Genomic DNA, 27,629 nt, shown 5'->3' with positions numbered 1-27,629 from the left:
TCCCGTTTAGTAAGTCGGCATCTATTCAGTGAGGAGACCTTGGGCAAGACTCCATAACACTGCTACTGCCTATAGGGTGCACCCTAGTGGCTGCAGCTCTGGTGCTCTGGGTCCACCAGGAGAAAAGCGTGATATAAATGTTCTGTCTACAATCATTTTTTAACTAACCATTTGGTCATTCTCACCATGGTCTATTATGACCCAAGCAAGGGCTGTAAATTGTTGCTACCTAATAGCAGACACTTTTCAGTAAATGCAGTTAGGTCTGGGGGATTGCTTATGAGCTCCATTGTTCTCCCACTTTGGAGAGCCTTCGCCAATCAAGCCCTAATTTTTAACAGTGATCATCTAATCAGCTTCAGTAGTTGAAAAGCAGGAAGCTCTAGGGAAATTTCAGCTGTCTTCAGTGGTCAGATTCAAGCAAGGAAGAGTTAATGCCAATTCACAGCTTCTCTGTTTTCACTGGGACTTTGCTAAGGCACCCAATGTAAATTTTAGTGACAGCAGCTCTTGCTGATTCAACCCTTTCTCTGTCACCTTTGACGGATGGTTCCCAATGCAATCAGCCACACCACCTCAGCAAGTCTTCCTTCCACTAGCTGCTGAGTAAAAAGGCCGAAAACTAAAAGTTAATTATGATTAAAACCAAAAAAATCATTCCACCTATTTCTTACAGGACAAGTTCATCGGGAAGAGCAAAGACGCTTCATTATTCATTATTTATTTTTGCCAGGCGGCTCCCCACCCGCACGTTTTTCACCGTATTTATTTGTTGATAAATTTAAGAAGTCAAACGTCTGACACAGATGGATAATCTGAGTGTATAGGGTGAGGAGTTATAAATTAACACATTATTCGCTCCTAATGTGAAATACTTGAAGATGCATTTTTGCAGTCCCCTGACATCCACCCCAGCGAGGGTTCGCATTGTACTTTTTTTTCTTAGTGGCATTGATTTGTTAAAGCGCTGAATTAGCATGTCAGGCCAGCTGCCTGGTTCAGGGCTGTATGTTATGGAAGCCTATCTTTTCTCGCTCACCAGTTTACATCCTGCTGCCTTGGACACACAGAGAGCTGCATCATGTCTAGCCTTGCTGTTGATGAGTTGTATTTATTTTTCCTCTTATGACATTTCTAGGTAAAAAAAAAAAAAAAAGTATGAACCTGACAGAGTTACAACAAAGTAATCAGATTAAATTACAAGAATCCATCGATCGCATAGGTGGCATTTTTAAGATCAGGATAATTGACTTCACTTGACAGAGCTCCAGGTATAGTGTACAGTATAATGATGTGTGCCAGATCATAACAACCAATCATAGGCAGCATCTTTTGGAAATGTAAAGTGCTCATAGACATGGGAAAGCATGGCTGGCAAAGTGATGCTAAGAAGAAAGTGATTAGGCAGGTTGGAAAACCATACTTGATATAGTTCCCCATATGATGAGATGACAGTACTTCCTTCAGCTCCCCTGTAGCACAAACAGCAACAGCTTGTCTGCTTGTGCAGCCGTCAGACCACAGAATGGAGCATAGTTAGCAACACCAGTAACATTACAGGTAGCACATGGTAATTTTATTGGTACTTATGCCAGTTACATAGCCTGTGTTGCACAATTAGCGCTATCTGCGTTACACTAGCAATGTACTGTATATATTTCCTAGGTAACGCTTACTGTGCAACATGCGCTCAATAACTGGCATAAGTACCGTTAAAAATGCCCTGTAATTTTACCGGTGTTTGCTAAATATATGCCCCAGTGCCCTGTGAAATGTTGGATCATATCACCACATCCATTTGCTTTAAAATAATCATATACAATACAATTATCATTATAAATAGGTTAAGGTTAATAAAAAATAACATAAAATGTAATGAGAATATGCAAACAACCAAGGTGCACCTGATCAAAATGTAATTGAACGGCACCAAGCTAGTGGTGATTTGTAGCATGATATCTAAGGTAATTGTGTCAGCTCTACAGCTGGATACAGCTGGAGCAAGGTGTGTGACAAGGAAATGTTGAATATCAGCAAGATATATATTTTATTGGATCTACACCAGGGGTCTCAAACTCAATTTACCTGGGGGGCCACAGGAGGCAAAGTCAGGATGAGGCTGGGCCGCATAAGGAATTTTACAATTGCGGCACATCGCTGCCTCTGCCCCGCCCCTCTCACTCTTCCTTCACAGAGAGGGGCGGGGAGAGGCGGCGATCCGTGCGGTGATTGATGTCAGGAGGGGCAGAGCTGAAGCTGAAAGCTCTGCCCCTTCCAGGAAATGTCTGCGGATTGCCCCCTAGGCGATTTGGGGGCTCTGCAGCCCTCGTTTAGCGGCGGGGATGCGGCGGATTACTTGGGAGCACTGAAGCGAACTATAAGGAAGTTTTTGCCAGCGAGGACCACAAAATATTGTATCGAGGGCCGCAAATGGCCCGCGGGCCGCGAGTTTGAGACCCCTGATCTACACCGATGCCTGAGTAATTGTTGTGATTGCTGTTTTGCAGTTCCCTTTGAACATTTTTTTTCTTTAAGTGAAACGCCTGTTAAAAAAATGATCACTTTGTGAATGAGTTGTACACAAATCATTGGTCATTTAACAATGTTAGAAATTTTAGTTTTTTTCTAATTGTTTGTAGCCAGCAATGAAAGTTGAAAAAATGCCTAGAAACTTAAATGGCAGTTTTTTCCCAACTACAAATTCAGTAATTTTGTGATGTATGCTGTAATGTATGGTTTGCCGAGTAACTACCCTTCCTGCAAAAGAAACTAGCTGCACATAGCAGGAAGCATTGCGGCTCTTGCCACATGCCTCACCTAATCCACAAAGACTTTAAAGATCCATTTGGCATTTTGCTGGTTGGAACCCAGTGGAATGGCATTGTTTGTTTTTTTCACAGAGCACTGACGTAAGTAAGGTGAAATATTATTTGCAAATTTCTTACAAATGCATAGTTCTGGACTAACAGTATTGTTTTTTTTTCTCAACTTTTTTGTTCAGCTCAGGTCACATCTGGCTCAGCTCATCAGTTTGTTGTTATATTTAGACAAAAACAGAACATTTTGGCATGAGAAGTACAGCCAAGCTAAAGAATCATCTCTCTCTTTACAAAACACGGTCTATTGTTTTCAGTCAGATATACTCTCCTTTTCAGACTTTTGCAAGGGAAACAGCAATGGATCATGGGATCAGAGAATAGTACAGATCAGTGATTTTTTTTATGTCCTCAATTGTTTCATGAAAACAAATATATTTCAGTGAATATTGTTTTTTGCTTTCTGAAGTCAGTGGAGGAAGGGAAGACAAGAAGCAGCAGAAACCCTAATTGGTGCTCCATAGATGTTCCTCATGACCATAAATCCAGGATTCAGCACCCTTCACTTAGATTTTATAAGCCAGTCCACTTAAAATCAGAAGCTTTAAAAAAAAAGGGGCTAGGAAGTTTTTGTCTGATAAGGCACAAAACGGGCTGGAGCAAACATGTTTAGTAGGAGAAGGGGAGATTTTTGAGATACACCGACTCATTATATTAAGATATGAAACCCTGAGTGGACTGTGGTGTAAGGATAAGAATGTCTACCAGGTTGGTAGTGCCGTCTGTGTTCCTGAGAGAGCAGTGAAAGATTGCCGTACTCCTCAACAGTCTACAAAAGTTTTTTTATTAATACTTTCCCTGTCTGGCCTCTGGACTGAAAATTAGTGCCTTTTACTCAGTGTTATAAACAATGTAACAGAGGCGCCAGAAGGATAAAAATAGATAAAATGTTTAAAAAAACAGGGAGGTAATGTAAGGCTTGGTGGTGTATTCTCCACAGTCAGCATGCAACGCATGAGCTGGCGTGGAGGAGGTACACACACTAGCACCAGGAAACAGGCTATCCCTAGTATAGTGGAGGGGAGGACTGACTCCAATAGGAGATTGTGGCGCACAGAGCCGGTGCAGATCTGACAGCCACAAACAATGCTTTCGTTATAACGTCTCAGCGCAAAGTAGCGCTGAGCGCACAAACCAGAACTGAGGAGATCAGGACAGGTAGACAGAATGAACGCTTGCTAGCTAGCGGCTACTTAGCGACAGCAAGCGTCCAAAACCAGACAGACTGGAATGAGGCAGCCAATGCGCTGCGGCGATGGCGTGCCTCACAAAGACAGGACAGGACAGTCAGGAAATAGCAGGATCGAGATAGATGAACGTAACACAGATAAATATACAATAAGTATGTTTTCCTAGCGTATTACAATTACAGCTATCAATGAAACTATTTGTAACTTCTGACTAACATATGTATATATCGGCAATGAACCGATATATGACATAAGCAGGAACGCTGACTAGGACTGGAGTAATACAGGGAACAGGACTCAGAAGGATTCGCTATCTCTTCGCAGAGATGAACGCAATCCACAAACAGTAACAGGACAGGATTCAGAAGGATTCGTTATCTCTTCGCAGAGATGAACGCAATCCACAAACAGTAACAGAACAGGATTCAGAAGGATTCGTTATCTCTTCGCAGAGATGAACGCAATCCACAAACAGAACCAGGAGCAGGGTAACTACCTCAGCACGGGTGGTCACGGTACGCGCAACCTACCAAAACGTGCTGGAAAGCTGACTAACTGCACACAGGATATAAACAGTTCGTGTACGTATACATCAGCGACACTGATGTATCAACGTAACACAAATACAAGGAAAATAATAAACGTGCTGGTATGCATATATATTGGCAATGAACCAATATATGATGCAAAGACCAGCAAAGTATCTTTATAACAAGAAACACGATCGGGGGCTAAAGCGACAGCAAGACTGGCTTACACTGAAGCTATGAAAACCCAAGGAAACCCTGCAGGAAGCAGATCTTTATACTGAGGTCATCCAATGGGAGCAGACATGCAGATTCCCACACAGGTGAATGATAATCAGTCACAAGCTGACAGCAGGGAAAGACAGACAAAGCTATGCAGCTTGCATGGAAATAGATCAGAACTGCCTGAGCTGCAGCACTACTACTTCCAGCAATAGCTGCTGCAGCAGCGATCATTACAGTACCCCCGCCCTTAAAAGCGGATTCCAGACGCTTTTCAAAACTGAAATTCCCAACAAAACAGTCTGACTGATAATTCATGATGACCGGGACAGCCCGGCAAGACCGAATTCCAGAATCAGTCCCCACAAGGCTGGACCCATCAGAACCAGAACCTACAGAACCATGCCCATCAGTACTACAAGCCCCAGTGTGACACCCATCAGAACCATGATTTCCAGAAGAAAGCCCTCCGAAATTCCCTGAGCGATACCCACCGCCTTCCAGGAACCGTTCAGAAACGCCAAAGCCTTTGCAATGCCCACCGGTACTGTCTTTACCAACACAAAACCCACTGTTGAACCAGTCCAAGGCACCAGGACAAGTTTTCTCAGAGACCTCCCAGAACACCTTGAAGCTCCAAAGAGATCCCCATAGGTCAGAATGCCCCTTAGGCTCACATGGAGAACTATTAAGAACCCCTATGGAACCTAGGGCAATTCCCGAGTCAGGGCCACAAGGACAAACATCAATATCAGGGCTTTCAGGGACCAGAACCATCTCTGGGCATGCAGGCAGACTGGCAACATCAGAACGTGTTCCCACTAAGGAAGCATCAGAGCACGCTAACACCTTAGACACACTTGGGCATTCTGGCACACAAAGAACATCTGGGCACACCGGCACAAGAGAAACCTCTGGGCATGTCAAGGAACTGTGAGCCTCAGGGTCAGCCAAGACAGGACCAAAACCAGGACTGGCCAAAAAAAAATCATCATGACTAAACTTCGCAACTACTGGACTTTTACACGAGAATGCTGGATCAGACTTAGATGTCGCTGATTCCAGCAAAGTCAGTAACAAATCAGATTCAGGGGCACTAACAAGACAGGACAAATCTTCTGATGTATGCACTGAACCAGATAGGGACTCCACAACTACCTCTGGACTGGACAGAGACTCATTTAATACACTGGATTGGAGCTCATGAGGCGCTGCAGAACAAGTCAGTATTGCAGCAGCCCCCACTGGACTAGGCAAAACTGAGGAATTCCCTGGACAGGAAGGGGACTCTGGAACCTCTGCCACAGCGGCCAGAGAACCAGAATCTTTCAGGATACAGGGCTGGGTTTCAGGAACACTCATCAGACCGGACTGAAATTCTGAGATTTCTATTATTTTGACCAGAGAATCAGAATTATCCATGTTACAGGGCAAGACTTCTGAAACATTCAGAGGACAGGGCTGGAGTTCCTCGGCTGTTACAACACTGGAGAGGGACTCAACATTGGTTAAATCAGACTGTGTACAGGGCAAGGTATCTAACACACTTGCTGACGAAGACAATATTTCAATGGCTTCTGCTTTGCTGGGCAGAAATTCATCAAGTTTTATTAGAGCAGACTGTAATTCCAAAACAGCTGCTAGACAAGTGAATATTACTGCAACACCAACTGAGGTAAGCAGTGCCTCAGACCCTTCTGCTAGAGGGTTTGAAATATCCAAAGTACTGGGTGAAGCATAAGACTCTGCGACCACAGCTTCACTGGACAGGATCACTGAACAGTCCATATTGCAGGGCAAAACCATGGAAGCACCTGCTGGACAGCATAATGATTCTGTGACCTGAGTTTCATTGGAGAGATCTACTGCACAATTCATGGTACAGGGCAAATTTATTGGAACATTTTCTGAACAAGGTAATAATTCTGCGATTTCAGGTTCACAGAGCAGATGCTCTGAGCTATTCACGAAACTAGAGCGAGGTGTAGAAACAGGAAGATCAAGACACAATGTTTGCGCATCTGAATCACCATTCATTTGTAAAATTGGAAAATTCAGATGCTGGGGTTCTGAGGTGTCTAGACAGGATTGCTGGGACTCGGAAACTGATGTAGTGCATCTATTGGCATCTGCTGGATCAGACAGGAGTTGAACTTTATTAACACAGGTAATTTCTGCAGAAGTGTTTGCAGAGACAGGCAAGATTTTTCTGGTGTCTGTTTCACTGAACAAAGAGTCATGAGTACTGGCTAGGCTGGACTCGGAAGTCAGCAGGACCTCTGGATTCTCTGCTGAGAAATTTGCACAGGGCAAGGTTAAGAATGTATCAGTGGCTTCTGTTTTATTGGTAAGTAACACTGAGTTATCCATGGTACAGGGTGGAATTGCAGGAACTTCAATTTCACACAAAAAGAGCTCCGAATCACCTGCTGAATCAGCCAAAGGTGCTGAAGCAGGCGGGTCAGAACGCCAAATTTGCGAATTCGGAGTCACATAAAAATCATCCAAAATCAGTTCCCACACATCAATCAATGGAGCCACAAAGTCATACCCACACACACCAGTTTTTATTAGGTTATAGGCAGACTTAATGCATGCATTCAATACTAATTCACTTTTTGCACTGTAAAATTGACAAAATGAACTTGAATCATTCTTCCATTCATTGACCAGAGCTTCCATCTCTCCTTTCTCAAATGGAGGATTCCAAGCATACTTAACAGGCAGATCATGGTTTGCAGATATGATTGTAGCAGGGACATATATTGAGTTAATTAGCAGGTGATTGGCAGATTCCTTATTCCTAAGAATCTCCAATACCTGTAGCAAGTGCTGAACTGTAGTGTATGCAAACTTCCCTTGGTTCACAAATAAGTTGATTTGTTCAATACTCTGTAATATCTCCTCATAATCATACTCAGATAATTCTTTTAAACAAAAATCTTTATTTTCCCTAGCCAGGGAGGAAAGTTCATTAGTAGTTTCATAAGTCCATTTAACTCCCCTGAAAGACAATTGCATTTCATTATCTGTTAATGGCAGAATCTCATTATAGGTCTCAGTCGCTAAGGATAACGACTCTGCAGATCGGACACGTTTCTTAGAACGTTTGCGTTTGGCCTTAGACCCTGCTGTTTTCCCTGCTGTTCTTGGTGATTTATTCAAGGCTGCAGGAAAATTATCAGTAACACCTTCTGCTTGCTGAACATTTTTGCAAGCAATTGAAGGAGTAGCTGATTGACCTGCTGCCAGGAGTTCATTAAGAGGAAAAGGCAATGGATCTATGTGCAACCAGTTATGGATCACAAACGCTAGAAATTCCAGCGGTCTCTCTTTCAAATCGGAATGATTGAGAACATCAAATGCCCACTGGAATAATTCCCCTTTAAACAAAATATAACTTAGTTGGAGTGCCCAGGTTGAAACAGGAGTCGCTTGGAGATCAGGATTGGCCAGGAACCTGGCACATTCAGAGAAAAACTCATTTTCTGTTTCAGAGCTAAGTTCTTCAAATTTCTTAAAGGAACAGGAACCATAATTAACAGTGTCATACTTTCTGGGAATCCACCCCACAATGGGGATTGGTAATGGGGTTTTCATAATGTAAGGCTTGGTGGTGTATTCTCCACAGTCAGCATGCAACGCATGAGCTGGCGTGGAGGAGGTACACACACTAGCACCAGGAAACAGGCTATCCCTAGTATAGTGGAGGGGAGGACTGACTCCAATAGGAGATTGTGGCGCACAGAGCCGGTGCAGATCTGACAGCCACAAACAATGCTTTCGTTATAACGTCTCAGCGCAAAGTAGCGCTGAGCGCACAAACCAGAACTGAGGAGATCAGGACAGGTAGACAGAATGAACGCTTGCTAGCTAGCGGCTACTTAGCGACAGCAAGCGTCCAAAACCAGACAGACTGGAATGAGGCAGCCAATGCGCTGTGGCGATGGCGTGCCTCACAAAGAAAGGACAGGACAGTCAGGAAATAGCAGGATCGAGATAGATGAACGTAACACAGATAAATATACAATAAGTATGTTTTCCTAGCGTATTACAATTACAGCTATCAATGAAACTATTTGTAACTTCTGACTAACATATGTATATATCGGCAATGAACCGATATATGACATAAGCAGGAACGCTGACTAGGACTGGAGTAATACAGGGAACAGGACTCAGAAGGATTCGCTATCTCTTCGCAGAGATGAACGCAATCCACAAACAGTAACAGGACAGGATTCAGAAGGATTCGTTATCTCTTCGCAGAGATGAACGCAATCCACAAACAGTAACAGAACAGGATTCAGAAGGATTCGTTATCTCTTCGCAGAGATGAACGCAATCCACAAACAGAACCAGGAGCAGGGTAACTACCTCAGCACGGGTGGTCACGGTACGCGCAACCTACCAAAACGTGCTGGAAAGCTGACTAACTGCACACAGGATATAAACAGTTCGTGTACGTATACATCAGCGACACTGATGTATCAACGTAACACAAATACAAGGAAAATAATAAACGTGCTGGTATGCATATATATTGGCAATGAACCAATATATGATGCAAAGACCAGCAAAGTATCTTTATAACAAGAAACACGATCGGGGGCTAAAGCGACAGCAAGACTGGCTTACACTGAAGCTATGAAAACCCAAGGAAACCCTGCAGGAAGCAGATCTTTATACTGAGGTCATCCAATGGGAGCAGACATGCAGATTCCCACACAGGTGAATGATAATCAGTCACAAGCTGACAGCAGGGAAAGACAGACAAAGCTATGCAGCTTGCATGGAAATAGATCAGAACTGCCTGAGCTGCAGCACTACTACTTCCAGCAATAGCTGCTGCAGCAGCGATCATTACAGGTAATAGGTGGACTTACCTCCCTGATGCAGACACAAGTAAAAGTCGAGTTTACGACACTTTAACGATTTATTTATATACTCCAATATTTCGCAACGCGTTTCGTGGGCTCAACCCACTTCATCAGGCTATAAACAGGAGCAATCACACACTTGTAAGCAGCTTCAGTCAGCTTAGCGCCTTACTTGTGTCTGCATCAGGGAGGTAAGTCCACCTATTACCTCCCTGTTTTTTTAAACATTTTATCTATTTTTATCCTTCTGGCGCCTCTGTTACGTTGTTTATAATATTGTATCCACCCTGGGGGGAGGGGAATTGGCCCCCTTCTTTCTCATCTACAGAGAGCGACTTCTTACTCCTGAGTGGGGACAGGTTTAATCTCCCCACCTGCCTTCACAGTGGTTACCTGACAGGTAACCCTGACTTGTGAGTATTACTCTAACAATTTCACATATTACCTTAACTACCAGTACATACTGCACCATATCGGGCTCTCGGTTTCTCCCCCCCTTTTACTTTTACTCAGTGGTCAGAGTGTCGTTACATTTTTTTGACCCTGTGACTTGGACAGGAAGTGGTTTTAATATTCTCCTTGGGAATACTGTGAAACTTTTCATTACTCAATTTTTACACAGAAATATATGTTTGATACACTTCTTTTCTATATAATCTAGATGATAATACATATGCAATATGCATAGCTCAGAATGGTGATTATTTTGCACTAAAGTGTTTTTATTATTTTTTTTTTTTCCAATATTTTGTTTGTTATACCTTTTTATAAAATAGCACAGTAAGTATGCCCCTTCTCAGGCCTCTTGTATCCCTTCTTACCCTACAGATGCTGGTATTGCTAAAACGGCTGAGCCAGCCAGCGCGAGGTTCCTTTGCCTTAACAATACCAGCCCAAATAACATGGAGGCTCTGCAAGGAGGGGATACTTCCTCCTTATGCAAAGCACCTGAAAAATCAGGTTTCGCTCAGGGCGCTGTGAAACCTAAGGCCGGAGCTGGGTCCATGCAGGACAATAGTTTACTATTTTCTGAACACCCACAACTGAATAAGTCCCCAGAAGGTAGCAGGGCTTCAGTAAAACATAAAAATGGTTAATAATGAAAATCATGTCTTCTTCTATCAAGCTTGCGCAATGCTTGTAATAGCTGAGGCAAACCATTCTGTCCATGTAGCCTGCAGAGTATGGAGGAAAAAAGTATGTGTGAATTGTGAGAACTATGCTGGCTTGTTTAGGGCAAGGTAGCTCGGAGAGAAGTAGGGTTATTTCTGTGACAAAGTGAAGAAATGTTTCTTGATAACTGGTCCCTCAAAAGTTGTCACACAATATACTGGTGGTACGTGAGTGAGTTAGTGTGTGTGTGTGTGTGTGTGTGTGTGTGTGTGTGTGTGTGTGTGTGTGTGTGTGTGTGTAATAAAACGAGGTACTGGCAAATGTGTGCCACTTGAAGTCTGGCCTTGCTACAATCCCAACATCACAGTTAGCCTAGGCTAGAAATCAGGATTTTTTTTTTCTTTTAATTATTGCTTTTTTCAGAACTGCTGCATTGTAACAAAACTGCAGATGTAGATGTTTCATTCTGACTTCAGGTCTACCTTAACATATTTTTTGTATGTCACAGTTCAGCCTTCAAAATGCCTGAGAGAGGAGATACACAATGCCCAGTTGTTCATAACAGTTTTCACTGAGGAGTAAAAGTGACTTGGTCAATGTCACATGGACGTGCCAATTCCTCAGGCTATAGTCCATCTTAGGTTATGATTTTGTGCCTTTAATATTTACATTCTACAAAAATTAACCTTTCTGTATGGTTGTATTCTACCACTTCTGGCTCCATGACTATCATGCTGCTTGCTATACTGAGATTTTCTTGTATTCAAATCTAAACTTTGCAGGAATCCAACTTATGAAGGTGATTCAATAAGGAAATGCAGATGACTTTTTTCCTTCCCTCAAATCATTTCTTTGGGGGAGCTCCTTATCTGGCTACGAGACACCCATTTCTTCCACCAGATCATTGCTCAAAGACCAACCTCGCGTCCACAAAAATGGCATCCTTATCCATCAATAGTAAAAATGTGTACATTTGTAGAAAAGGAGGCTTTTTTAGGAAAGGAGAAAATGTATACCAAGAAATAACTGCCGAGTACCTTATCATATGATAGGAATGATACCATCAAGCTGATTTACTAAACCTACCGGTATGAAACAGCGCTGGTTAACACAAGCGAGAGCACGCTATGTGCAGTCCTGTCAGCGTAGCGTGCAGTCTTAATGGGAACCTTAACTGATCCTAAAAAAAATTCACTTACCTTCCACCAGCCGCCTGCACATGTCCTGTGCCTGCACGGTGACTCACAGATAATCCAATCCCCTGCCATGGCTCAGTTTTATTGTCAGCAGTGCACCTGCATGGCTCTGGCCGCACGAGTTTTCGATCGCGCTCCCATCCCTGTGGCTGTCTTGTGCCTGCGCAGTAAGCATGCTACGTACGTAAGTACGCATAGTACTACGTATGTACGTACGCGTACTGCGCAGGCGCATGATGGCCACAGGGATGGGAGTGTGATCGAGGATGCACGTGGCCAGAGCCATGCAGGAACACTGCTTAGCAACGGATTAGTTGCTGAAAATGAAACTAAGCCACGGCAGGGGACTGGGTGATCGGTGAGTGACAGTGCAGGCACAGGACATCTGCAGGAGGCTGGAGGAAGCCCCAGGTAAGTGAAACTTTTTTTCAGGTTCAGTTAAGGTTCTCTTTAACTTACGCGTGATTTATTAATTGACGTATTGCGGTCATGCTACCAGGACATCACATGCTAGTAGGAAGAATCACATGTAAGTTAAGAGTGCACGCTACTCGGACAGGACTGTGCATAGCGTGCGCTCGCTTGTATTAACCCTCCCTGTTTGAGTGCCGTAGGTTTAGTAAATCAGCCTACATAAAGTTGTACTTCAAACCTGTTTCTGTGGGCTTAGGCATTTCATTGGACATTGTGGAGTGGTCAACTTGAATAAATGATGGCAGTACAGAAGGGTGGTAAACATGGTCATATTTTTTTAGCATGGGTAGCACTCAGACAAAGATTTGGAAATTATGAGACAAAAAAGTTTGGGAAATTGATCTTCAGTGTCTGGACACAGAGCACTATCAAGCTTTTCACCTTGGAAATTAGAGAGTCAAATGACAGACATTAAAACCTGCTCATTTTAATTATTTTGAATTTAAAAAGTGGAAGTGATATTTGTTACTCTTCAACACTATGGCAGTGCTTCACATGTAATACATTTGGTTTATAGCAATTGCAAACTCTGGTGCTAGAATCCATTATGCAATTTACTTTTTCTACTAAGTTTTCTCCTAGGACAGTGGTTCCCAAACTTTTTTGGGTGAGGGTACTCTTGATGGCTTTGACATTTTTTCAAGGCACCCCTTGGCAAAAACAACTACCGAAATGCCGTTATGACCCTTGTTAGGCGACACTCCACTCCCAGTAGCTAGTGATGCTTATTAGGCACCCCGATTCCTTTGGATGTTCAACTTCAACCATGGCTGTGGGGACTAAAGGTTAACTAGAAGGTAATGCAGCCACATTGTATATCAATGTGCGGTTGCATTACCTGATGGTATTGCACTAAGGATGGGGATGCATGCCGAGGCTCCCCTGAAAGATGCCCAAGGCATACCAGCGTGCAGTGGAACCCAGTTTGAGAACCCCTGTCCTAGGAGATCATTTTTCATCTTCTGTTTGCAATAACTTTTCAGAACTCTGCAATTAAAAAACTACCATAAAGTAAGGGGAAGTATTGTTAAAATTATATTTGTATTTTCTTGCTTGCTGGTGGCTTAAATGGTATTTTATTAATAAGATGTGAAAAATATCACCTAGGGGAAGACTTTGGAGAAAAAGTGAATTGAAGAAGGGACAAAGACCCATATGCTATTTACTTTTCCCTTGAGTTTACTCCAAGGAGATATTTCAAACCTTATGAATACTTAGAATAATTTTGGCAGTACTTTTTCACCTACATTTTGGTACTTTTTCAAGAGCTAAGTTCTGAAAAATTGTTTTAAACAGAAGAAAAAAAATATCTCCTAGGAGAAAACTTAAGAGAAAAAGTCAGTTGGATTGTTCTGTTTCCTTTAATCTTATTTGAGTTCTGATTACAATGAACAAAGTGACCTAACACATATACTACATATATTTGTGTGTAGCTATACCTAGAATTAAGAGAAAACAGAATGTGACAGATACTCATGTAACTAGCATTATTCTTACGCACATAATTCATGTTTAAAAAACAATATTAGTATTAAAGATTATTATGGATTACATATGAAAGCAGTTAGATGTATGGAAATTGATTTCCTTATTAGAGAAACAGCTGCCATTCTGCGTCAGCATTTTGTTTGTTCATCTGCTTGATTTTGATGAAATGTATGGTGGAGAGGTCTGATTTGGGGTTAAGATTCCTCATCAGCTGAGCAGAAAATGACTGATTATCCTTTGTACTGTGGCTGCCCTGCGGACTGCTGCAACTGTAAATGATGAAGTGACACATGCAGTCACAAGCCCGTCACATTGCTAGGGCAGGTCAGAAGGTTTAGGCAGAGAGCTACAAGCTTTCAGGACAAAGGTCTTCATCATATTTCTGACTGTGTTTCTGCAAACTTTGAAATGGTTCTTTTTCCAAAGAAAAACTTTTTCCCTCCTGCTCAGCAGCATAGCAGGGACATTGTAACAGACCCAGGAGATGCAAACTGATGTTTGAACCGTACATTCCTTTCGGGATAAACTAGGGCTATAGCATTGTGCTCAGATTCCAAGTCACATGAATCTTTTATCGCCACTAGAAGATCATGGTCTTCAGGGAGGAGGGAGGTGAGGATGAAGTGTGTATCAGTGTGTGTATATGTGTATATGCACATGATGGAGGAGGGGTGAGCACATTGAGGGAAGGGAGGGCTTAAGGGCAGTGAGGAGGGAGGGAGGGAGCGATGACTGAGACACTCAGGAACTATGAGAGGAACACTTCCCTTGGAAAAAATGACCATCCAACGTGAGTCTGATCCGCTGTGACAGTCACTTACAAGCATTTTTTCTTTTACATTTTTTTATTGTTCCCTTAAACTTTGGCTGTTTTCTCGCAAGCCCAGACAATTAACAGCTGAAGAAAATATGACAGGACACACGCAAAAGAGGTTGGGAGATAGAGGGAAAGGAATGCACCAGAGCGAAGAAAGCTGACTTACTTTGGCTCCTTGTTTTAAACTGCCAGAGATTTTTTTTCCTGGTGTCCCTCTCCCTCCTCCTTAATGTATTTATTATTTTTTTGCACTGTGTACGAAGGCCAGAAGTGAGATCTGTTAACTGTTCCACACTGACTGAGAGGCCAGAGCAGCTCATGGTACTGTATGTTACCACTAATACTCCCTTCATACCTTCTTACATATTCTATTAATTTTATGGGAGGGGGAGGGCTGTGGCATGAAAGGGAAGGAACAGATTGGTCTCTTTGGGATTTGCTTAACCCTCTCTTCCCTACAGTGGCATCGGCAACAATATTATTCCTCCGGGTGGTTGGAAAGGGGTTAACCAAGACTATTTCCAGATGTTCTGACAGCTCAGAGGACTTCTCTGGTACCCAGTGCTGGTACGCTGGTCTAGCAGGAGGGGTGTTAAAATAACCCTTTACATCTACAGATCCCGCTTCCCTAATGAAAGGGGGTGCAGTTTGATGTTTGACAACTGTGCTGGGTGCTGTATAGGTGGCATTGTTTAACTGGTTTAACCTCTTCAGTGCCAGGGACAGAGCAGGTCTGTCCTCTCCCAATACGTTAAATCATTTATTGCTGTAACACTAATGGTATGCAGAATTCAGTTTAGGCAAAAGCTGTTTCCGAGCTAATACTGAAAAGACAATTTCACTGTTTCAGAAAGTAGTAAGAAAATTGTCTTTGTTCTCCAGCAGAGCTAGGATCGTGCTTTCTTGATCATTTCATGCATAAACACCTTGAATGATTTTGTTTAGCAGTTAACTTTTATCCTTTATCCTCAGTTGTAAAAGTTCTGATCTGACAATTTATGTTAAGTGACTAGCTAAAGAAAGGAGAGAGAGAGAGAGAGAGAGAGAGAAAGTAAAGAAAGTAGATTTTACAGTAGACAAGTAAGTTTGTATCTGCCAGGGTGAATGTAAGCGTCTAACTTTTACAAACGTCCCTTTCCATCCCATGGGTCTTTAAAGAGCATATAGTTTTAATTTACATGTATCAGTATAACTAGTCTGAAGTCCTGGCTGAAGATGTAGTGAATTGCTGACAGAGTATTCATCAGTAGATATAGTGACTGTCCAGTATGGTGTGTGGTTAATGTGACTGACATCTCTGTGCAATCAGCAAGCCCTGATTGTCACCAGACAAATTGCTGGTTACGGAGCTTTTCTAGCAGTGTACTTTTAGGTTGAATACAAGCTATACTTCTAGCATAAGAGCTTATATGATATTGCAGTGCAGGGGATACTTCAACTGTTCTCCTCTGCTCTTACCACTGAAAGCAATTTATTGTTAAATTACCCATAATCACTGGTATGGTTATTGAGTAATGCACCCTGTTTCCTTCTTTATACTGCATCAAACCAGCACTTTCACAAACACTATACACTGGATATATAAAAAGCCGTCTACATACTAATCATTAGAAATAAGAGAAAGCTTTAATCCAGAGTACACGTTACTTTAAATCATTACATTGGTTTTCTTGTTAAAAAGCATCTAATATTTTCATGTCACATTTGTAACATTGTCTTCGCTTAAAAATTGTGATAGTGCTCTAGCAGTCAAACAGGAAGTTGTGTTATCTCTCACCTTTAAAAAAAATTGTAGATACAATGTATAATTAGTTTGTCCCCAGTGGCCCATTCATATCTCCATTTTAAATGTTTGTGTGTTTCATGAGCATTCTACACATGCTGTTGGGGCATTTTGTCTGAAAATAAGGGTTCATCATGCACTGTAAAACAACATACACACCCTCAGATAATCCTAGCCCAAACCAATCATCACTGATCATTTAGTAATGATCATTGTACAGATGGGTTGCTCAGCAGGTGCTGTTTTTTTCTGTGAGTGTTATGTGTGTGTGTGTGTGTGTGCGTGCGTGTGTGTGTGTGTGTGTGTGTGTGTGTGTTTGTGTGTGTGTGTGTGTGTGTGTGTGTGTGTACATGCGCGTGTGTGTGTGTGTGTGTGTGTGTTTGTGTGTGTGTTTGTGTGTGTGTGTGTGTGTGTGTGTACATGCGCGTGTGTGTGTGTGTGTGTGTGTGTGTGTGTGTGTTTGTGTGTGTGTTTGTGTGTGTGTGTGTGTGTACATGCGCGCGTGTGTGTGTGTGTGTGTGTGTGTGTGTGTGTGTGTGTGTGTCCAAAGCATGGCATGGCTGAGTACTAAATTGAGGGCCACTGACTTACTGAGTATGGAAAGAGCCTAAATACAGGCCAGACTGCAGCAAATGATTGTTATAGCATGCAATGAAAATCTAGAAAATCTAAGGTGTGCACATGGCTAAAGTGGAGTAGAAAGTGTTTGTAAATGAGTTTTTAATGTTAATGATGTTATATCTGTACACACGTGACGTGCACCAAAATTTAATGCTGGGCATACACTATACATGTTGTGATAGGTCAGGTAAACTTCCAGATAATATCTTACCACTTTATACTGTTAGATATTAGACAAGAAATACTGTCATCCATTGCACTGCTGCAGCTGCTAGCTTTGTATCCCTTGCTGCAGTAAAAACCATGCTCATGTGCCCCTGCATCCTGTACCCCTCCTGTGGTCCCAATGGCATTAATCAGGAAAATATAATATTGATCCAAAATGCCTTCGTTTTGATAGCTTTTCATGAGATTCGATGTTTATATCCTATCTAATGTAATTGTGTAGTGGGGGGATCACACAATAGAGCTAACTTTTGACTGATTTGTTTTGTTACTCCCTCAAGAAGTGGACCCTCAATAAGCAGTGCAAGCTAGATTTTATCAGTGACTTTAGAAAACACTGCTAAATAAAAATGTTGTGTATGTGTGTATATTTAGTGTATATGTTAGTTGCTGTTAAGTTATCTGTAATGTGCAGTGCATTATCCCAGGCTAGACTATGATAAACATGGCATGCTGAGGCATTTTGTCCTGCCGTTAATAAGGCATATGTTGCAACTTGCTTTATCACTTCATCCAGCAAGGCTCACTGAACCACCAGCTTATATCTAATCTTTATCTAAACTAATGGACCTCATTATTTTGTTTTTTGTTCATGTATTATGCAGGAAATGGTGAACGGAACCCATATTAGTATGCAATAATACATATTATATACAACATATTAACCCTGAAAAACAAAAATAATGTTGACTTGAGCACTTCCAGGGAATCAGGCATAATATTCTGTTCTGTGGAGAGGGAGATTTGCAAGTGACATCTCACAATGAGTCCATAACAACTTTATTTGTAAATCACTGTCAACGATGTGGGTGATGACCCCATGTAGATTTTACAATTGTTTACGCCATGTAAAGCCAAAAACTTAAATTAACTGAATTTCACAGTTTGCATTTTTTTTTATTTGACAGACAAAAAGAAATGTGCTTATTAATGGCCATTAATATGAAGCAAAGCTTCAGACTATGGGCCTGATTCACAAAGCTTTTCTGTTTAATTATCTCATCTTATTTATTAACTCACAATTTATCTCTCTTGAAATGACTTAACACATGATTTACCTCTCCTTATCTAACTTTACTCATGGTTTAGCTCTCCTTATTTGACATAACTCATGGTTGAGCTCTCCTTATTTTACATAACTCATGGTTTAGCTCTCCTTATTTTACATAGCTCATGGTTTAGCTCTCCTTATTTGACATAGCTCATGGTTTAGCTCTCCTTATTTTACATAGCTCATGGTTTAGCTCTCCTTATTTGACATAGCTCATGGTTTAGCTCTCCTTATTTGACATAACTCATGGTTTAGCTCTCCTTATTTTGCATAGCTCATGGTTTAGCTCTCCTTATTTTACATAACTCATGTTTTAGCTCTCCTTATTTGACATAACTCATGGTTGAGCTCTCTGTATTTGACATAACTCATGGTTTAGCTCTCATTATTTGACATAACTCATGGTTTAGCTCTCCTTATTTGACATAACTCATGGTTTAGCTCTCCTTATTTGACATAATTCATGGTTTAGCTCTCCTTAGCTCTCCTCATTTGTTTATCTCATGCATTAGCACTGCTTACCGTTAAGGTGAAAAATAAGTAACCTTTGTGAATCAACCCCTATGTTTGCAGATTCCCTTACCTAAAGCTCTGCCCCTTGGTATCCTAGCAGAAGATACCTTTGCAGTTGAAAAGGGCACGGACGGAGTCCTGTTTAAAAGGGCTTCCACTATAATAGCAGGCCCAGGGGCCACCCACTATGCAAACTGTGGCTACAAATAGAGCTCACTCCCTGCGGGCGACCTTCTAAACAGGGCGCGTTTTAAGTGGGGGTTAATATTAGGTGAGGGAGGGAAGTGGGGTGTCAAGGTTAGCTGTCCACTAGGGGGGGGGGGGGGGAGGGGGGTTAGGTTAGTAGCCCACCAGGGGGCAATTTAGTAAATATATTCTACTACTGCTATCCTGTGCCATTTTCAACAGGCACCTTTTTCAAATGTATGCTGCTGCTCAGGGCATCTACTAATTCCCTATGTTAAACGCTTAAACAGAAACATACGTTTTAACGTTCCCTTCCTGCTAAAGTGGCATCCACAATTCTGAGGTAAGTCAACTGCTCCCTGTGGGATGATCTCTGTGTGTTTTATGTGTGTGTAGCTAAATAAGACATATCTGTGCTTATGTTGAAACTACAGCCAAAGAAAAATTGACAGTTAACTTCCATTCATCAAATATGTGCATACTCTCTGCTGTGAAAATCAGTGAACCCAAATCAAGCATATATAAATGTTCCCTGGCACAGTCATTTTCTGATACTTTTTATGTAGGTTTTTTTAAGGGCCTGCTCACACTGCATGTGCTTAGATGAGATTATTGAACGGGATGCGTTTTTGCAATTGCAAGGGCTTTGTGTTTAAGGCTGCTTTCACAGTGAGACGTTAAAGTCCCACGTTAGAGCAGCCTGTAACGCAAAGTAACGCACAGTAATGATAAATAAATGGGCTGTTCACAGTGCCCACGTTGCACGTTCTGGGAAAGTGCAGCATGCGGTACGTTATATGCGGCTTTAGCCGCGTTAGACTGTGTGCACATGCTCACTAATGTTTTCTTTTTAATATTTGCTTCTGGAGAGGAGGCGGGGAGAGTCCGCTAATGTAGCCCGGCACATGGCTACTTAATATTCACTGCACTTGCAGTGTTGTCTTCCTGGAGGGCCGCTGATTGGCTGGCGGGACCACGTGATGCGGAGTGGAACACTCCGCATCACGTGGTCCCGCCAGCCAATCAGCGCCACGGAGACCACGTAAACGGAACGATCACTGGTCTCTGCAGTCTGTACTGCGCACAAAGAGCTGCATAACGCAGCTCACTCTGGCGTTCTCCTCCAGCACCAACAGGTGTTGCGTTAGGGGAACGTTATGCGACCATAACGTCCCCTAAAACGCAATGTCTTGGTGGGAAAGTAGCCTAAATGGAACCATAGTTGAACATCATAAAGATTTTATACATACCTGGGGCTTCCTCCATCCCCATACTCTCTGATCGATCCCACGCCACCATCCTCTGCTGCCCGCAGCTATGAGAACCGGGACCCTGCTCTGCTCTCAGTCGAAGCCAGTCTAAGCGTAAGTGAGGTGCGCTGTTTGCGTATCTCTGCAGCAGCCGCTGGAGAGATACGTAGAGGGCACACTTCTCCTGCATAGCTGGCTCCGATGACGTCAGTGACGGGACCCGGTTCTCGTAGATGCAGGCAGCGGAGGACGGCGGCGTGGGATCGATCAGAGCGTAAGGGGCTGGAGGAAGTCCCAGGTATGTATAAAATCTTTTTCATGTCCCCATCTCTGGTTCTCTTTAATACAGTAACTGTGGTGCCCTTTTCACAGCAGTGCAATTCGATTTTCACCCAATTGCAAATGTAGTGCATGCTGCATTTTTTCTGTGTTTGTGATTGGGTTAAAGCAATGAGAGCGCAAAAAAACTGCATAGCAATTGAGGAGTTATGCAATTTTCTTGCTATCTTCCATATTAAAATTATTCCTGCCCTTTTTTACCTCCTGAACGTAAATCACCATCTCGCCAAATCGTATATTCACAACCCACTGATTGCACCCATAATATGTAGCTATGATGCGTTCCTCGTTTTCAGTGTGTATGGACCCTTTTTTGCCAATACCTGTTTGGTACCTTGTTTTGGCAATACCCTATAAGATGGAGGAAATTTTATGATGTACCCATTAAGAGCCTTAAAGCTGAATACTAAACTCATGAGGCAGGAAGATGGTGCACCACAACAATGAGCGTTCCCCGATCCATCTTCCTTCCGGTGGGTATTCGCAACGGCACACGACGAGCGTGAACATGAGTTCAAGCGATCGCAGTGCTTCACGCGGGACTAGTCTTCAGGGATCTTAACCACTTTAGGACCACAGGAATTTTCTATTATCTGTGCTGCGTGGGCTCTTCAGCCCCCAGCACAGATCGTGTGGCAGGCAGAGTGATCAGACTTCCCCCCCTTTTTTCCCCACTAGGGGGACGTCCAGCGGGGGGGGTCTGATCGCCACCGGCTTGTTGTGCCTAACGGGGGGCTCCTCAAAGCCCCCCTCCGCAGTGCTATTCCCCCTCCCTCTCCTTCCCTCCCTCTCCTCCTCACTATGGGTGGCACAGGACGGCGATCCGTCCTGTACCGCCTCTGATAGGCTTCAGCCTATCAGACGGCGGCGATCAAAGGCCGGGGATCGCCGATCTCCTTTACGGCGCTGCTGTGACAGCAGCGCCGTGCGACGTAAACACCGGGGATTTCTTCCTCGGGTGTTTACATTTCGCCTTCGAGCCGCGATCGGAGGCTCGCAGGCTGTTCACGGAGACTCCCTCCGTGAACTGACAGGAAACGGTTTCCATGGAAATACCACTGCTGGCTGGTCGTTAAGTGGTTAAATATCCGTTCTGCCGTGACGGTCATTGTCACCAAACGTTGTTTGCGTGATCTCTGCCTGTACCCATGTTGCAAGAACACAGAAATAATTGCTTGTCGCTCAAAAAATCGCCGGTCATCAGAAAAAAAGCGTAGTGGGTCTGGGCCTTTAGATCTGCACTGGGGACCTACGCAACCGCACCATGGGCCTTTTTCTTAAATTATTTTTACAAAATCTCAAGTTCAAGAGTGATGCATCAATAAGCATCACTGCTTTGATTCAATTAAGTGTGCTAGCCTTGAGCTACAACAATATGCCAGGATCTATCACTGTAAATGACACAATTAATTGTGTCCAATTTTTTTTTCGTGTAAAATCTCCATGTAGGCTTGAGTAATTTTACTTATAGAAAACAACATCCTCACTTTTTTTTTTATAAATCCATGCCAACTATAGTAGTGTGAAATATTTTTTTGCATAATTAATCAAGGGTAAAACTAAAACCCTTAATTTTTCTCACGCATTTATTTGCATAGCCATGCATTACTCTGCTTTGTTTTCATTTGTGTGTCTGCATTTACTAAACATGTGCAGTAAGAACGCCAGTGAGATAACCTGAGATCCTACAAGAATTGTTGTACCTGTATGTCTAGCCATTAAGCGGTCCAGTGAATTATTTATGGTGCCTCAGGATTAGGATAAGATGCATGTATGAAAACAAAACCATTATCAAACAATTATGTTTCTCCATGAATTTTTGTATGCAGTTTTCAGGCTATGAGATAAAAATAAGAGAAAAAAATTTGAGAAAAAATAAGCACTGGAACCAGTTAATTAATAACCATTAACTGACAAATAATACTTTTTTTCTGAAAATGTCATATATTTATTTTTTACATATAAAAATGCCTTTCATGATGCATACAAAGATTGAATTATGGTATTTTTATAAGAATTGCAATCATTCATTTCTTCATATTCATGCAACATAAAAAACAGAGCATGACTAATTAATACAGCCTAGATGTTTACAAAAATCATAACAATAAAAACATACTTAAAAAGCAGCATTTATTATGGCATGGTTTACACCCCTCTTCATGGTGAAATTGGTCCATAATGTGATTTGACCAATGATGGGTAAATGAATGGTGGTGCACATATGTGGCTTCATGCAAGTCCCAGCAGCGCAAAAATTTTCATTACTCAGTGCAAGTGTTGTTGTTTTTTTTGTTTTTGTTTTAAGTATCACTTATGATTGTTTGCCTATGTACTGTATAAGGCCTCTTGCACACTGCAAGCAAATCAGATTCAGATTCAGATTTTTAATCAGTTTTTACATCCGATTCCGATTCAGATTTTTAATCTTAACTGCATGCTGCGTTTTTTGATCCGTTTTTCTGTTGAATGTATTCAAGGAAAATCGGAAACGGAATCGGAATCGGAAACGGAATCGGAATCGGAAAACGGATTTGCAGTGTGCAGGGAGCCTAAACTGGTATATTCAGTAATGTGATAAACAGCCCTGTCTGTTGTTATCTGTTGCAGTATCACAGCTTGCAATTGCATAGGAATATACAGTAAGCAGTAGATGTTGAAGCTTGTAGGGCCAATTTTGTAGCAAGTTATCATCACTTATCAAGTGCTGGTGTTTTGCTATGGGTATTCGAATACTGTATTGGAATTTTCAATTGATTACATTTTAGAATTCATAAAAACATTAACTCCACCAAAATCTTTTAAAAAGTGGGTTACATACGAGCGTCTTCACAATTGTAATATTGATTAAACATACATTGGATAAGTCCATTCTTTAGATAATAAGACTTTGTTCACAGTGGTCAGTTTCAATGCAGAATACTTTTGCATGTCAACTCACTGCCCATACAATTTGATGGGCCACAGTACTGCTTTGTAATGAATCACATTATTGTAACTCGCTGCATGCAGGCTTTGTATTAAAGAGTATGTCCAGTCTCCTTTGCAGTTCACACTCATAACGCATGCATTATGCAACTGACCACTTTGAATGCAGCCTAAATGCCAGCAGAAGTGGAGCAGCAAACAGTATGTGTTCAGCATGGGGATAGCTTTGTACTACATAGCAGTAGTACAAAGCTTGCAGCTGTGGTCGTCCGATTTATCTCAAACAAGATTTTTCTGCTGAAATCTTGTGAAATATTTACTGGTACAAGGTGGTAGACCAGGTAAATGATTGATATCAGCAAGGCTGTATAGTTGAGGAGTGGAGTCAGAGTCGGAGTCGATGGTTTCATAATCTGAGGAGTTGGATGATTTTTGTACCGACTCCACAGCCCTGGATACCAGGCAGATACTGATGGTTTACCTGATGTGGCACAAAATGTATAGTGTAGGTTTAGCGTTAGATTTCTTTATAGGTTTACCCAGTTAAGGCTGTTAAACTTTACTAGAGCTATACACCTAGGGATATTGCATGTGGATGTTTGTAATCATTTATACTGCTGATTGGTACAAGCTATATGACAGCTATTGATTATCCACTGTTAAAATTGAATGTTATGTAGCAAACCATTTAAAAGTAATGCATTTAATGAAAGTGGTGGCAGGCATGTGTGTCTCAGGATAGCACATCGGTAGGCAGCATCATTTTTCCTCTCCGCACACAGAGGCTGGAAGAAACCTGTTTCCCAATGTAGCAGAATACTGTCAGCAAAAATGATGACTAATTTATTTATAACTATAAAAAGAAGATGGTTTTGTCTGATGAATATAACAGTCTGATTAGTGCCCTGTTTATGACGGTTTGCTTTTCCCCACAGTTATATTGACAGGGTTTATGGAAGTTGTAAACTGAATGAACTATCAGCTCAAGCTGCAAAATGGTGATTTATGGGTAGTTCCAGAGGCACACAATCCAGACACATTCATTAGCATTATCACTGATTTTCAAAGGACAAACTACAGTGGTTTTATCTCTGTAACTGCTGGATTGGGCAAATAAGGAGGGATATAATTGAGACAGTATAATTTACCATCCACGGATCACTTGTATAACAGACATCTCCAGCAATAGGGCAATTAACCCATATGCTCGGAAGGCTGGAAGAGCTGCTCTCTGCCATTTGCTATAAAATAAGTCTGAAATGCGCAGCTATACCTTTCATTTTATTGTCTCTTTATGGCATGGACATCTTTGTGGCTATTTTGTGCTCATGTGGGCTGGGAAAAAGAAATCTTACAATTACTCCTGACATCTGATGGGAGTCAGCTTCTTCTGCACAGTGGAGAAAATGCTCATACACAGTAATTTTTGTAATAGGAATATGACATTAAGCTAAATTCTTCACAGGGAGATACTTCCATCATCTCTGTAAATAGGGGCTGTGTATTGAAGGAGATAACAGCTGATGTGTAACATTTGCCTGATGCAGCCATGTTTGACTAGATGGGTCCATGGGTTATCAGGCAGTGTCTGGGGAAAAATGATCGGCCATGTTAGAAAAGCTTGCCCGATCATTGTTTTTCCATGGCTGCCATGGCACCCTCTCCACCATAGCACAAACAGATGCTGTTTGGTATGGATCTGTGCACCTGTTTGTGGGACTGTCAGAAAGATTGACTGGCAGATCATTCAGCTGCATTTATGGCTACAGTATTACTAGTATTACTAGCTTAGCTTGTGATGACTCTATGATATAAACTAGCTTTAGTAAATTTGAATGAAGTATCTATAAAATGTCATACAGACAGTAGATTCTCCTTTGCCTACACCAGGGGTCAGGAACCTTTTTGGCTGAGCGAGCCACAATTGCTACATATTTTAAAATGTAATTCTGTGAAGCTGACCACTAACGGTCCAATTTCTAGCGAAAAATTGTTCGAGCGATCAGAAATTCTGATCGCACGAAAAATCGTTCACTACACCATCAACTAACCAATCATTGCTTCCTATCTATCACGACCACCAAGAAAATCCAAATTTTCGTTCGACGAAAATTCATTCGGGCGACATTTTTTTCACTCGTTCATAATCGATTGTGTCCACCAATGGAGATTATTTACAACCAATCCGATCAGAATTTCTGATCGCTCAAACGATTTTTCGCTAGAAATTGGACCGTTAGTGGCCAGCTTGAGAGCCATACAATATTTTTCAAACTGGCAAAGTGTACATGCGCAGCAGAGGGCTCACATTCTTGTTGCCATGGTTATGTGTATACAGTTGATTCTCTGGGCAGCGGAAGTGTCACACGTCTTCAGCTTCTCTTGGGTTTCATCAACATCAGTAATTTCCCAGAGAGCCAGGCAGGAGAAAAAACAGATACCGAAATAAAAGCTTTTACAATTAGCTAGCTGACTTGGGGGTTGGATTACTTTGTAGGATGAGATCCCCGCAAAGTGACAGGCAGCCTATTGTGCCAATCAAAGTGCAAGGATCTCGTCCTACAAAGTCACTAGACCTGGCAGGAACCAGGGTGAAACAATTGGAGCAGCCGTTAGTTTTGGGGAGAGTGCGAGTAAGTTAGTAGTGCATTCTACAGCAGTAGCGTGCCTACTTTGAAAATTTTACTTACGCTGCCACACTAACTAACCTTCCACTCACCCAATGCCTATCCTATCCTATCCCAATCCTTTTTCGGCAGAACAGGGCATGCTGCTTGGTTATAGCTGAGCAGCATATCTGCAAAGTGTTTGCTCCTAAAATTTCTACTGGAACGATCAACAGTATGATTGTAATTGAGTGTCTATATGCAGCTTAAAAATGAAAATTGTTTGCTAATCAGAAAATTGACCACAGGTAAGTTATTTGCATCTCGAGCTACTTATATAATGTTAACTACTGAATTAAGAAATAATTTAAGGACTATAAACTAATACTGAGTTGTACTTTCTGCATATGAAAGCAAGTGATATTGTCAACTGAAGTAGTATTGATGAGAAGATCATTTTTGATTTATACAGAATGTCGTAGTTCCTTTTCAATAGTCTTAAATCAAGTTCAGGCACATTGCTCATTAACCCATAATGCTTTTACAAGAAGCTCAGGGTACAGTCTGAACAGAATACTTACCTACGTTGTTGGCAGGTTATAATTCTTTTTTCCACACTGGCTGACTGACAGTCCTTGCTCTACTGCCGGATGGCGCTGCCTGTAGCTTATGGCAGTATGTCGTGAGCGATCTCAGGAATTAAGTAATCGGTTGTGCAGCCTGTGGTGCTCATGTCTTGTGATATACTGTAGATTGTTTTATGTTTAGCAGTATGTTTTGAGTTGTGGGTTCAGCTCATCAATGGCAATATCAAACACTGGGACAGAACATAAAGGGTACAGCTCTAGCAAAGGTTGACAACGGGAGTAACTCATTTAATAGACCAAGCGACTTAGAAACCCTCATAATAAGTCAATAAATATGGTAAGCTGAATGAAATTGTGTAGTGGCAAGTTGTTGCAGGGCAGGTGACATTGAGATGGGCCTGTCATGCTATCTGCATATGGTTATTATGGTAGAAACCAGATAGACAAGCACCCAAATGGGGACAGACGTGTGCTTGAGTGGATAGACCCAATAGCCCTCAATGAGTCAAACGAAGTCCAACACGAAGAATCCACATCACCACGTCTTTTATTGTTTAACCACTTGCCGACCGCACGCTTATATCGTGCGTCGGCAAAGTGGCAGCTGCAGGACCAGCGACGCAGTACTGCGTCGCCAGCTGCAGGCTGATTAATCAGGAAGCAGCCGCTCGCGCGAGCGGCTGCTTCCTGTCAATTCACGGCGGGGGGCTCCGTGAATAGCCTGCGGGCCGCCGATGGCGGCTCGCAGGCTAAATGT

The 27,629-nt window shown here is 42.1% G+C and overlaps 1 protein-coding gene across 6 annotated transcripts in view; it reads left to right on the top strand.

Moving 5' to 3' along the window:
* The window catches only part of BNC2 (basonuclin zinc finger protein 2), a 703,423-nt gene that overhangs the window by 360,327 nt on the left and 315,467 nt on the right, over positions 1-27,629 (top strand). The window contains exon 1 of one of the 6 annotated variants that reach the window (XM_068234378.1): positions 15,044-15,104. The exons of the other annotated variants lie outside the window; for them this stretch is intronic. Within the exon in view, the coding sequence (XP_068090479.1) occupies positions 15,102-15,104 (3 nt within the window). The 5' untranslated portion in view covers positions 15,044-15,101. Of the gene's footprint in view, positions 1-15,043; positions 15,105-27,629 lie in introns of those variants that run through there. 6 annotated transcript variants of the gene reach the window in all.

Source organism: Hyperolius riggenbachi, chromosome 1, assembly GCF_040937935.1.
Source record: "Hyperolius riggenbachi isolate aHypRig1 chromosome 1, aHypRig1.pri, whole genome shotgun sequence".
Lineage (NCBI taxonomy): Eukaryota > Metazoa > Chordata > Amphibia > Anura > Hyperoliidae > Hyperolius > Hyperolius riggenbachi.
The sequence above is the reverse complement of the archived record's forward strand: the minus strand, read 5'-3'. Positions and strand labels throughout refer to the sequence as shown.